This window comes from Crocuta crocuta, unplaced genomic scaffold, assembly GCF_008692635.1.
Source record: "Crocuta crocuta isolate KB4526 unplaced genomic scaffold, BGI_CrCroc_1.0 scaffold431, whole genome shotgun sequence".
NCBI classification, from domain to species: domain Eukaryota; kingdom Metazoa; phylum Chordata; class Mammalia; order Carnivora; family Hyaenidae; genus Crocuta; species Crocuta crocuta.
In genome coordinates, this window is record NW_027528859.1 from 2718384 (window position 1) to 2732642 (window position 14259).

Sequence of the window (14259 nt, forward strand, 5' to 3'; positions counted from 1 at the left end):
TACTCACTATAATATACACACAGCAATTTCTTCTCTCTCTCTAGGCCTAATGGGAACCTTGACCTCCAGTACTATATTTATCTATGTTTTATGAATAAATATATTAAATACCTCATTTAATAATCTTATCACTTTAATAAAAATACTACGGTTATATATTATATTATTTTAAATATATACATTTTCTTCTTTCATATAAACCAAAGAAATCACAATTCAATCATATATCCTTACTCCAGACCCCTCTCTGTATTTTACTGGACACATGATAAACTTAGATCGATGCCTACAATCTCAGAAAATATCAGTTATGTTATTTTTCTAGATAATCCTTCCAGTTTGTTTACTGGCAGGCATGAGTTCTTAACCAAAGATCCTGAGAAGGGGCTTCTGAGGTCCATGAATCCCCTGAACTAATATACAAATATGTATGTATATGTGTACAGATTTATTTTTCTGGGAAACATTTATACTTTTTATCAGCTTCCCAAAAGATTTGGTGACCCCCTAAATTTTAAGTTAATAATAGTTTTTACTACTTACTATCACTGCTTACATGTTTTATAAGTAGATAAAACAGCTTTTGCTATTGTTCTATTTTTGGTAAGAGTAATTTTTAAAAATTTTATAATTAGAAAGGCTGCACATAATAGCTGCCACCAGGTGGTATTTTGATTTCCCTTAAAAGGATTCTTTCAGTTTGTACTATGCTCTTTAAAAAAAAGGTTTGATGAAGATGTTTATCTTATCTTTAAGAGTTTATAATTAAAATAGTCTGTAACATAACCTATGTAAAGAAAGACAGCTGAAGACAGCTAGGTGTATAGTTTTAGAAATTATTATACAAGATATTCTGCCAAATGAAATTTGAAATTTTTACAGTGAAAGGCAAAAGATAAAAGGATATATTATATTAATTCTTGAAACTAAAACCATATAAATAAGGCTTTTGCTATCCCTTTTTAAACTTTTTACACTTGATTATTTAAAAAGAATTTTTTTAAAGCTTTTATTTATCTTTGAGAGAGAGACAGAGAGAGGGAGCAGGGGAGGGTCAGAAAGAGAGGGACAGAGAGAGAATCCCAAGCAGGCTCCACACTGCCAGCACAGAGCCTGATGCAAAGCTCAAACTCACGAACTGTGAGATTGTGACCTGAGCCAAGACCAAGAGCTGGACGCTTAATTGACTGAGCCACCCAGGGGCCCCTACCTTGGATTCTTGAACATGAGTTTGAACTACACAGGTCCACCAGATGCATACTTTTTTGACAAACACAGTACGGTACTGTAAATGTACTTTCTCTTATGATTTCCTTAATAATATTTTCTTTCTTTTTGCTCATTTTATTGTAAGAATACAATGTATAATATACATAACATACAAAATATGTGTTAACCAATAGTTAATTTTATCAGTAAAGCTTTTGGTCAACAGTAGGCTATTAGCAGTTAAATTTGGGGGAGGGTCAAAAGTTATATGTGCCTTTCTGACTGTATGGGGGGTTAGCATGCCTAATTCCATGCTGATGGTGTTCAAGGGTCAACTGTATTCTAAAATACTTTTAAGTTCATGGAGAGTTGCAAAAAATATAGATAGAGGTCCCATGAACCCTTCACCCAGTTTCCCCCAATGGTAACATCTTGCATAGTACGACAGCAAAACTGGGCAACTGACATTGGTACAACCTAGAACTTACTCAAACTCAAACCAGTTTTACATGTATGTGCATGTGTGTGTGCATGTGGTTCTGTGCAATTTTACCACACATATAGACCCTTGCAACCACCAGTATAATCAATAACTTATTGATTATAACCACCAGACTATTAATCATTATAATCACAATTGTCCCATCACAAGGCCCCGTCTTGCTACACCTTTATAGCCACACCCTTCTAACTTCCCAAACCCCTAACACTTGGGCAAACACCAATCTGTTCTCCATCTCTACAATTTTGTTATATAAATACAATCACACAGCATATAACTTTTTGAGACTGGCTTCTTTCACAGGGCATAATTCCCTTGAAATCCATCAAAGTTGCTGTGTTATCAATAGTTCATTCCTTTTTATTGCTGAGAACTATTCTGGGTCTGAAGGTACTACAGTCTGTTGAGCCGTTCACCTACTGAAGGACATTGGGGTTGTTTCCAGTTTGGGGCTATTATGAATAAAATTACTATGAACATTTGTGTACAGATTTTTGTATGAATGTAAGTATTCATTTCTCTGGGATAAATGCCCAGGAGTGCAATTGCTGGTCCTATGATAGCTGCATGCATGTTGTTTTTGTTTTTTAAGGAAATTTCCAAACTGTTTTCTAGAGTGGCTATTAATTTTACATTTCCAACAGCAATGTATGATTGATCCAGTTTCTCTGCATCCTTGCCAGCACTCAGTATTATCACTATTTTTTACTTTAGCCATTCTGATAAGTGTGTCACGATGATATCTCATTGTAGTTTTAGTATGCATTTCCACAATGGCTAATGAAGTTGAACATCTTTTAATGCATTTTTAAATTTAAAGTAATCATCAAACTCAACACTCCAAAAAACAAATAATCCAGTTAATAATTGGCAGAGGAACTTAACTGAGGACCATGGGGGAGAAGAAGGGGGGAAATGGTGGGGGAAAGGGAGAGAGGCAAACCATGAGAGACTCTTGAATGCTGAGAAACAAAGTGAGGACTGATGGGTGTTGTGGGGAGAGGGGAGATGGGCATGGAGGAAGGCACTTGTGGGGATGAGCACTGGGTGTTATATGGAAACCAACTTGACAATAAACTATTTGTAAGAAAAAAAAGGCAGAGAAATGTGAACATTAAAAATAAACATTAAAATTAAAAAAAATAATTGGCAGAAGACATGAATAGACATTTTTATACAGATGGCTAACAGACACATGAAAAGATGCTCATCATCACTCATCACTCATCATCAGGGAAATACAAATCAAAATGACACTCATACCCATCAGAATGGCTAAAATTAACAACACAGGAAACAATAGATGTTGGTGAGAATGCAGAGAAAGGGGAACCCTCTTACACTGTTGGTGGGAAAGCAAACTGGCATAGTCATTCTGGAAAAAAGTATGGAGGTTCCTCAAAGAGTTAAAAATAGAACTGCCCTACAATCCAGCAATTGCACTACTAGGTATTTATCTAAAGGATACAAAAATACAGATTTGAAGCAGTATATGGACCCTGATATTTATACCAGTATTATCAACAATAGCCAAACTATGGAAAGAGCCCGAATGCCCATCAACTGATGAATGGATAAAGACGAGGTGGTATAGGGACACCTGGGTGGCACAGTCAGTTAAGCTGACTTTGGCTCAGGTCCTGATATCACAGTTTATGGTTTCAAGCTCCACGTCAAGCTCTGTGCTCTCTGCCCCTTCCCCACCCATGCTCTCTCTCTTGGCCTCAAAAATAAATAAACATTAAAAAATTTTTTAAAAAGAGGCGACACACACACACACACACACACACACCCTGGAATATTACTTAGCCATCAAAAAGAAGAAATCTTGCTATTTGCAATGATGTAGATGGAGATAGAGTACATTATGCTAAGCAAAATTAGAGAAAGTCAAATGTCGTATGATTTTACTCATATGTAGAATTTAAGAAACAAAACAGATGAACATGTGGGAAAGAAAAACAAAAGAGAGGCAAGCAAACCATAAGAGACTCTTAACTACAGGGACTAAGGGTTAATGGAGGGAGGTGGGTTGGGGATGGACTAAATAGGTATTAAGGAGGGCACTTGTTATGATGAGCACTGGGTGTTATATGTAGGTGATGAATCACTAAATTCTGCTCCTGAAACAAACATTATACTATATGTTAACTAACTCAAATTTAAATAAAAATTTGAAAAATAAAAGTAATTATTGTTGGTTAGGTCTTATGTCTGTCATTTTATTTTTTTTCTATTTGTTACCTATTTCTCATTCTTCTATTTTTCTTGCATTCTTGTGGGTTAAACTTTTTTAAGAATTCCATTCTGATTTATTTGTACTGTTTTTAAGTGTATCACTTTGTATAGCTTTCCTACTGGGTGACTTAAGCATTCCAATATACATATATACTATCACATTCCATTGGTACCAATGTTTTACTATTTTAAGTATAGAAACCTTACTTTCACTTAGGTCCCCCCCTTCCCCCAATTTTACAAATTTAATTATCTTAAGTTCTTTATATATGTTGAGCACTTATCAAATGGTGTTATAATTTTTGTTTCAACTTAATATGATTTAAGAAACTCATAAGGATAATCTTATATTTACACCTGTTTTTACCAGTTCTGTTCTTTCCTTTCTGAAATTCCAAGCCCATCTTATATTATTTATTTTCTCTTGAGAGAGCTTCTTTTAGCCACTCTTTAAGAGTAGGTCATTTAGTGACAAATTCTCTTAATTTTCTTCCATCTGAGAATGTCTTTATTTCCCTTACATTCCTGACGTATATTTTTGCTGGATATAGAATTTATGGCTGACAGTTTTTTCTCTCAGCACAAGAAAAATGTGCCATTTTCCTTCCTCAAGAGTTCTTCTATGGTCATGGATGAGAAATCCACTGTCATTAAAACTATTCCCTTATAGGTGATGTGTCATTTCTTTCTCGCTGTTTTTAAGATTTTTTTGTCTTTAGTTTTCAGAAGTTTAATTATGACGTGTCTTCATGTGGGTTTCTTTGGATCTATCTTTTTTTAGGATTCTCTGAAGTCTTGAATCTGTAGATTTATGTCTTTATCCAAATTTGAGAAATTTTCAGTCATTTTGTGTTCAAATACTCTTTTAGCCCCACTCTTTCTCTTCTCCTGAACACTGCTAATACAAACATTAGATCATTTATTTTCCCCACAGGTTCCTAAGGCTCTGCTAGGTGTTTTATTTCCAAAGGCCCCTCAGGCTTTGTTAGAGGTTCTTTTGTTTGTTTTGTTTCTGAAGGAAGTCTGTTTACTCTGTTGTTAAGAATGTGTAATTTCTATTCCTCTATCTTCAAGTTCACTGGTTCTTTCCTCTGTCATATTCATTCTGTCGTTGAGCTTACCCAGTGAATTTTTTAGTATTTTGGTGTTCCATGTTGTTAATACTATAGTTTCCATTTCATTCTTTTTTATACGTTCTATTTCTTTTTTCCCCCCAAATTATTTTCAATTGCTCTTTGAAGTATTTTAGGAGAGCTGCTTTAAAATTCTTGCCAGATAATTCCAACATGTGATTCATCTTGGTGTTGGCATTTGTCAATTGTCTTTTCTCATTCAAGTTGTCATTATCCTGGTTCTAAGTATAACAAATGACTTTTTATTGTATCCTGGACATTCGGACATATGTTAGGAAACTATGAATCAATTTAAAAGTCCTATTTTAGCAGGCAATTACTTGCTTAGGTTTAGCACACAGCTCCTGGCCACTTTGGAGCTGTAGTTCCAATGATAACTCATTTTTCATAGCCCTTATGTGCTAACTCTAGTCCAGTACATTTACTTGTTGCTGTCAGGGCTCCTTCTTGATCAGGTGCTGCCCACAGGAACAGAATGCACTTCCCTGGACCTAATGCTGCCAGGTGGAAGAAGGTGGGAACACACTGGGTTGTAGGTCAGAAAGCACCATCTTGGGCCTGCTCTTTGGGCTACTTTGTACCAGCACAGCTTCCACTCAATCACTGCTGGTGCTACCTGGAGGAATGGAAGGCACTTACCTGCACTGCCCATTGGCAGTAAGAGATAGAAAGGACACCAGATCATGGGGTAGAGAATCCTTTCCTGGGCCAACAATCCAGGATGTCTTAGTTTTCCTGTCATTTTATAGATTCAATTCAAAATGGGATCTTGAAATGTAGGCATGCAAGCAGAGGAGACAGTGGTACCTCAGTCACATGCTGGACCTAGCTAGTGCTTTGGGTCAAGATCCAAGTTTTATTTAATTTTTTAAAAAAAATTTACACCCAAGTTAGTTAGCATATAGTGCAACAATGATTTCAAGAGTAGATTCCTTAATGCTCCTTACCCATTTAGCCCATCACCCCTCCCACAGCCCATCCAGTAACCCTCTGTTTGTTCTCCATATTTAAGAATCTCTTATGTTTTTGTCCCCTCCCTGTTTTTATACTATTTTTGCTTCTCTTCCCTTGTGTTCATCTGCTTTGTACAAGATCCAAGTTTTAACTATGTATTTCGTAGACTTTACCAAAATTATAATAACTAACCATAAATAGCACTAAATATATACCATTACAAAAAATTTTTACCTATTTAAAAAATTAATTCTAAATATTCTAATATTATGCTAAGAATTTACCCATGGAATACAGGAGTGCTGATGCACAGGGGCACATGTACCCCAATGTTCATAGCAGCACTCTCAACAATAGCCAAAACACGGAAAGAGCCTAAGTGTCCATCAATGGACGAATGGATCAAGAAGATGTGGTTCATCTATACAATGGAATACTACATGGCAATGAGAAAGAATGAAGTCTGGCCATTTGTAGCAACATGGATGGAACTCAAGGGTGTTATACTGAGCAAAATAAGTCAGGCAGAGAAAGACAGATACCATATGTTTTCACTCACATGTGGAATAGGAGAAACTTAACAGAAGACCATAGGGGAGGGGAAGGGGGAAAAATAGTTAAGGAGAGGGAGGGAGGCAAACCATAAGAGATTCTCAAAGACTGAGAACAAACTGAGGGTGATGGGGGTGGGGGAGACGGGAAAATGGGTGATGGGCACTGAGGAGGGCACTTGTTGGGATGAGCCCTGGGTGTTGTATGGAAACCAATTTGACAATAAACTATATTAAAAAAATAAAAATAAATAAGAGAATCTCTTTCTTTAGCAAGAAAAAAATTAATTCTAAATATTCTAGTATGGTAAGGGGAGCGCTGGGGTGGGAGAGGAGTAGCTTTTATACAAAATGGAATATCTGAACACCAATTTAAAGGAATATAATATGGCACACCTGGTTGGCTCAGTTGGCTAAGTGTCTGACTTTTGATTTCGGCTCACATCATGGTTTCATAGTTCTGTGAGCTCAAACCCCACGTTGGGTTCTGTGCTGACAGTGCAGAGCCTGCTTGGGATTATCTCTCCCCTCTCCCTACCACGCCCTTACCCCCCACTCATGTTCTCTTTCTCTCTCTCAAAATAAATAAACTTAAAAAAAATAAAGGGATATGATACAACAAAATTTGTTCTATAAAGGCACAAAAAGAATGAAGGAATGGGATACTCATTTATCTACATCAGGAATTGGCAAATGTTTTCTGTAAAAGTGTCCACTAGTGCGTATTTTAGGTTTTACAGGCCATAACATCTCTGGACAACTACTCAATTCTGCAGTTGCATAAAGGAAACCATAGACAATATATCAACAAAGGGATGTGACTTTGTTTCAGTAAAACTCTATTTGCACAGAACAGGCAATGGGCCAGATTTAGCCCATGGGTCACAGTTTGCTGACCGGAAGCATTCTATAAAACTTATAAGATTTAAAGCTGAAAAGGAACTTTGAAATCACCCAGTTTAACATTTTCATTAAACAATGGTATCTTCAAAGATCAAATAATTTCACTTCTTCACCTGGCTACTAAATGGCAGCACTCAAACTAAGACTTGAAGGTTGTGTTAATACTGCCAGTCGGATATGCTGCTGTGTGGGTGTATGATGCTACTGTATAGTTATAGATATGATTATTGGAGCACAGTGGAATGTGCGAATCAATAAGATTTTACCTAAAATTTATAAAATTAATTATTCAAAAGGTTTTCAGAAAAAGTTGTAAGTTATCCTGAAATAGCATCTTAGAATAGCCTGTGAATTCTACAAGGAGAGATTACCAACAATGCAGAGAAAATATAAAGTGAAGATACTCAGACAATGACATGCAGGTAGCCAGGAAAAGTAGACTTACTGTTAATGATGCATTTCTCTACTACATGTGAACTTAGATTAGATAAAAGAGGAAATACTTCCTTCTTATCCAGAGCATACATTTTTAACATTATCCTAGGTTCACGACACTTCTCCTTTTAGCCAGACAAAGCCCAAATACCTGTTGCTGGCAGACATGGTCACATGCCTCTGCACTGGGATGTCTTTGAATACTTCATTTCCAATAGTTGTATGTAAGGTGTAAGGTGGTATTTCAGCATCAGACTTAACTCCAAGAGAGTTTCCTCTATCTCTTAACAGCGTTGGATTAGGTTTTTTGCTGATAGAAAAATCTGAAGAAAATCCTGGTTGTCTGAGGGTTGCTTTTGGTTTTCCTATGAAGTTAGGCATACATAATTGAATCAGTTAGTTTTCCAAAAGCCTCGTTTCACTACGTCACTCCCCAATCCAGATGTTTTCTCTGAGTCTCTATTCTCAGAACAGTTTGTAAGAACACGAGGGAGTTGCCACTACAGGGTTTGTCCGTAGGGGAAGAATAGATTGGTATTTAGCAGATGAGATTTCTTCAAACGTAGCTTCCTCCGCTAAATTAGCCAGTTACTTTCCCTCTACTCACCAACCAACACTTTGGTAACAGTCACCCCATGTTGCTACAAATGCAGCATACTCAGCCATATCTCATTCCTCCCATTTCTTCTCCATCAATTTAAATTCTTCCCCTCATTCAAGATCTGGGTTCGAGTCCCCCTTTGCCACGAAGCCTTCCATGGCCATTTTCACCATGATTGTTCTCTTGTCTAAAATGCTCACAGTGGCATTTGGGGGTCTACTCCTTATGTTATCATCAAACTATATCTTGAGGATTTAGTTTTAGAACTGATTATAAACTCTTTGAGATAAGTCTTCAGCATACACTGGCTGAGTTGCCCATAACACCTTTGTGTATGATATAATTCATGTTTTTCTGAAAACAGAGGATATTAGTATAAAAGTATGAAGATGTGACTGGCTAAACAAGATATTAAATCATAGGTTCTTGATTCATCCAACATTCTGGATGAGGCTTTCTCCCTCCAAAACCTTAAGGAATAAAATAACACTTTGCCATAATAAGCCTAATTAAAACTTACTGAACTATTTCACACCATGTAATAACTTAGTAATTTATGCTCACTATCTTTAGTTACTTTCAAATGGAAATACAGTACTAGCTTGAATATTTCCCTCTTGAAATATGAATGCTAACAAATATAGGTGTTTATCATGAATATAGGCAATATTTCCATAATTCCCTATGACAATGTATTTATAGACAGGTTTAAAAATTTTAGCATGTGAAAAGACCTTACCTTCTAGAAAAAATGGCATGGTTTTCTTTACTCTCATCTGACAATTAACTTGCCGCCCAGTTTTCCTTTTAGAACTTCTCTGACGAGCCACAAGCTGAGCGATTCTTGCAGTTTCTGTGCAGGCCATCGCATAGCAGGTAATCTATTCATGAGAGGCAGGGTGAGAGGAGAAACATTTCTCAGATTCACTGCTGCCTAGAGGCCAATTTTTAAAAGTGGATCTTAGTGAGTTTACATGTTCCAAATCAAGCTGTATGCAAATATTCATGTCTCTTTTTGATACTGTTAGAGCAAAATTATATTTGATAAGAGAAATCAAGAATAGTCCAGTACATTGAATAATCATTTCTCAAATTGAAAATTTCATTTATTCCTTAAACAGGAATTCATTAAGCATCTACAATGTGCTAGGTACTAGAGAATTAACAAATGAACCAAAAGAAACCTGTGATCTGCACATATTACCTCATATAATCTGTGAGGTATATTTTATTTCTATTTTATACATGGGAGAACAGAGGCTCAGGCAACCTTCCCAAGTCACACAGCTAGGTTATCTCTCTGAATCCAAAGTATGTACTCATAATTGCTATTTTTATTAACTCTCAAAGACCACCCAATCCTAATCTTGCCAATGAAACAGATTAGCTGGGTGACCTGGGACAAAACAGTTTAGCTCCCACATCTTAGTATACTCTCTCAACTATAAAATGGGAGTGGGCTTAGATCTGGGGTTTTCAAACTATTCAATGGTGCCACCAGATTCCATGAAGGTAACTCTGTGGCCTCATGGTGGCAGTGGGGAGAGGGCAAGGCGGGGCAAGCAGAGGCCCTGGATCCTGAGGTACCTGCTAAAACACAGCAGCTCAGCCTTTTATCTCTTAAACAATTGGTGTGATATACAGGGGATTTTTTTCAAGCATGTGAAGTAGAATCCCAAATAGAATACTGGGACTAGATGGTCTCTAAAGCCACCTCTAGTGTTAAAGTCTCTGATTCTAAGTAGAAATAAAGAACAGGAAAGAAATGTGCCTATTCTTTGGTCCAGTATTTCTATCCTTGAAAATATACTACAAGAATATAATTGAAAAGAAGAAACTTTACATACCCAAATATGTGCAGTAGGGGTTATTTTAATAATCAAAACCTGGAAACAGTCAAAATGCGCATAATAGGAGAACACGGTTGAGTAACTTATAGCACAGTAACCATATGAGGCATTATTAATTCATGACATATTTGATCATTCATACATCAAACACATATTTACTGAGAACCACTATTTGGAGTGAAAAAACAATCATCCATCCTCAAGAAACTTATGAAGCAAAAGAGAGACACAAAGAGACTAAATAGAAAGCATTATGTTAAATGCTGTATCAGACGTATTACAAAGTGTCAAGTAGATAGAAAGTGGAGCTTGAATTTGTCAGGGATGTTGAAGCAAGTTTTATTATTAATATAATATTTAATTAATTTATACATGCTCCTTATAAAAATTATTACATATCAGGTGAACCTTCCCTTTGATCACTCTCCTGATCTTGGTCCCCTTTTCCCTCCTCCATCCACTGCCTTTCCTATGTCCCCAGACAGTACAACTATTACAAGTCGTGGTTAAGAAATACCCCAGATCTGTCATATCTATTTACCCAGGTAGAAATGTACCCAGAAGAATATGCTGTTTGGTGAGGTAGGCGCTTTTTGTCTTTTGGACAATGGCTTGTCCATATCTCTCATACTGTACATTGGGCAGATACCAAGAGGTGAAACTGCTGGGTCACAGGGTATGTGTAATAAAACATTTCATTGCTACCACCAAATTGTCATGTTATATATAAAATCTTCCAGAGAAACTAAAAGATTTAAATAGTATGGTCATATTTGTGTGAAGGGCAGAATAGCCTAGAGAAAGAAGGATTAAAGACAAGGAGAATGGTAGGGAAGGCCCTGTAATAATCAAAGTGTTGGGGCTCTTGGGTGGCTTAGTTGGTTAAGCGCCTCACTCTTGATATCAGCTCAGGTCATGCTCTCACAGTCAGTCAGTTTGAGCCCTGCATTAGGCTCTGCACTAACAGTGCGGAGTCTGCTTGGGATTCTCTCTCTCTCCCTCTTTCTCATCCCCTCCCCTGCTCATGTTCTCTCTCTCAAAATAAAGAAATAAATACACTTAAAAAATAAAAAAAGAATAATCAAAGGGATGAATGATCCATTAGAGACTGAACTAGGGTCCAGATAGTAGGAACAGATAGGAATGAGGTCAAACTTTTAAATGAGAATTTAAAAGTAGCTATTAGCTCTGGTAATCAGGAGGTCATTAGTGACCTGAGCAAAAACAGGTATATAATGCATGGGTGTTGACACCTGAAATCTAGGTCTCCAGTACACTTATTTTGCTTGAATGTTGCTGACTGGGTAAACCTTAAAATTTTTCATTTATAGTGATTAGAATCTAAGTTTTTAAGAAAATTTTTTAATGTTTATTTATTTTTGGGAGAGAGATAGAGCATGAGTAGGGGAGAGGCAGAGAGAGGAGACACAGAATCCAAATGCAGGCTCTAGGCTCTGAGCTGTGAGCACAAAGCCCAACACGGGGCTCGAACTCATGAACCACGAGATCATGACCTGAGCTGAAGTTGGACACTTAACCGACTGAGTCACCCAGGTGCCCCTAGAGTCTAAGTTTTACAACAAAAAGAATCTGAGGGATAAAACAAAAGACACCAGAATCTAGGCTATGTCTTGGATGCTTTCTATTGCTACCAATCTCAAACCACTTAGCTAGTACTTTTATCCTAGTTAGGAGATTAGAAGTGCCTGGCCGGCAATTACGAATTGGTTTGACTCTTGACATGCACATTACCTTCTTACCTCTCCAGATCTACTAGTCTCTATCCTCACAACTGCTGGCACGCTTCTCAGATAGGCCTCTAGTGTTGGGTAACCTAATTGCTTAAAGGGAATCCAGTCTCCAGTCAAGGATCTGTACTCTCCTTGGAGCCGGGGTAATGCTATTCCATTCTTATGAGACTGTAGAACAGCTCGTAGCATTTTTGAAACCAGATCTGCTTCCAGCATCTTCACCTATAAGAATACAATAGGTTACTATAATATGATTCAGTAGTCTGTGAACTCAATTAGTTTTCAGAGTTCATACTTATTAGGTTATCCCATCAATTGTTACTGAATACTTTCCAATGCTAATACAATACATGGAGACTACTACGGTGGAGAAAAGCACAGAATACTATGAGAACACAGGGTAAGTCCGAGATGCACAAAGACTAATCTGGGGAGGGAAGACATCAGGGAAACATTCCCAGAGGGAAGGTCTGAATGGAATCCTGAAGGACAAGAAGGAATTTCTGAAGGAAGGAATCACTCAGGCAAGGAGAAAAAGGGTGTGTGGTAGGGTAAGGATGGGGAGAGGTATCAGCCTCAAGTAAAGGGAATAGAAAGTTCAAAGGGCACAGAGATCAGAGAGAAACACATGGTTGATTCTGAGGAGTTCCAGGCAGTTAAGTGGCTGGGCATGATTGAATGAAGATTCTAAGATCAGAAGCTGAGGACCGCAAGATGGAGACAGGAGAGGTGGGAAGAGATGGGAAGAGGCAGACCACAGAGACTCCTATATTAGGTTCATATGTCTGCATTTTCACCAAACATAATGTGGGACCTTAGAAGGATTTTAAATAGGGGAATAAAGTGATCGGCTCTGCATTCTAGAAAGATAACTATTCAGTAATGGAGAAGATAAATGGGAAGGAGAAAGACTTTGTAAGGATATTTGAAAATATGGAGGACTTAAACACAGGGACTCAGGAGTAAACAGAAAATCAACTTGAGAGGTAATCAGGAGGTAGAATCAATAGAAACTGATTAACTGCTTTGGATGATGAGGGAGTTCCCAAGTTTCTGGCTCAGAAACACAGTGGATAGTAATGACCCACACTGAGATGGGTAGAGGCAAGTTTGCAAGAGAAGAAGAGAATGCATTCATCTGGGACATACAGAGGCTGGGATGCATACAGGGCAGCCACACAGATATATTCATGAGGAACTCAGGTTAGAGGTCTGAACTGGGGATTTGTTGACCTTTAGCATATATGTGGTATTTGGTGCCCAGGGAGTCAAAAATAAAGTTAAGGATGGGCCTCTGTGGAAGGCTGGCATGAAGGGACAGGCAGAGAAAGAAGAATCTATAAAAGGCTGAGTGAAAGACACCAGAGATAAAAATAGGAAAGGCAGAACTGGTGTCATATAAAGAAAAAGAGGAAAGAACCAAAAAGAATGGCATACTCAAAAGTGTCAAACACAGCAGACAAACCACGTGAGAGAAAAAATGAATTTTGGTACCTCATAAACCTGTGGGGGCCCTGGCTAAGGATTTTCAATAGTTAGTAACTGGCATTTTTCAAGATTAACCACTCATATTTTCTCTGGACTAATAGTAAATAGAATGGTGACACATTCAAAAAATGACATTCAAGAAGCCAGAAAAGTCCAGGTAAGCCATGGACAATGTGTTAGTTCTTCCTTCAACAGTGCTATCCAACAGAATTTTGTGCTGATGGAAATGTTTTACATCTGTTCAACATATGTGGTGACTGAGCACTTGAAATGTGACTGGTGTGACTGAGGACCTCAATTTTTAACTTAATTGGAATTAAATGTAGCTAGTGGACACTAATTCAAGATCATGTGCCAAACAGGTCCTGATCTCATGGTTTGTCAGATCAAGTCCCACACTGGGCTCTGTGCTGACAGCAAGGAGTCTGCTTGGGACTCTCTCTCTCCCCTTCCCCTGTGCATGCTTGTGCGTGTACTCTCTCTCTCTCAAAACAAACAAATACACTTAAAGAAAACAAAAAGGAGGAATTCTAGCAATTTCCTCATTTGTCCATTTTAAAAAGGAGACAAAGTATCAGCTCATTTGTGAGCGCTCTTAATTATAAATATGACACTCAAATGACAGCAAGGTTTAAATGGCAATA

General features: G+C 37.5%; 1 protein-coding gene across 2 annotated transcripts in view; it reads right to left on the reverse strand.

Annotated features, from left to right (window-relative positions):
- Positions 1–14259, reverse strand: part of TDRD7 (tudor domain containing 7) — an 84200-nt gene that overhangs the window by 48819 nt on the left and 21122 nt on the right. For both annotated transcript variants that reach the window (XM_077756137.1, XM_077756138.1), the window contains exons 2-4: positions 12137–12349; positions 9266–9407; positions 8077–8290 (exon numbers count right to left, since the gene is read on the reverse strand). In XM_077756137.1, coding sequence (XP_077612263.1) covers positions 8077–8290; positions 9266–9407; positions 12137–12343 — 563 coding nt within the window. In that variant the 5' untranslated portion in view covers positions 12344–12349. The remainder of the gene's footprint in view (positions 1–8076; positions 8291–9265; positions 9408–12136; positions 12350–14259) is intronic.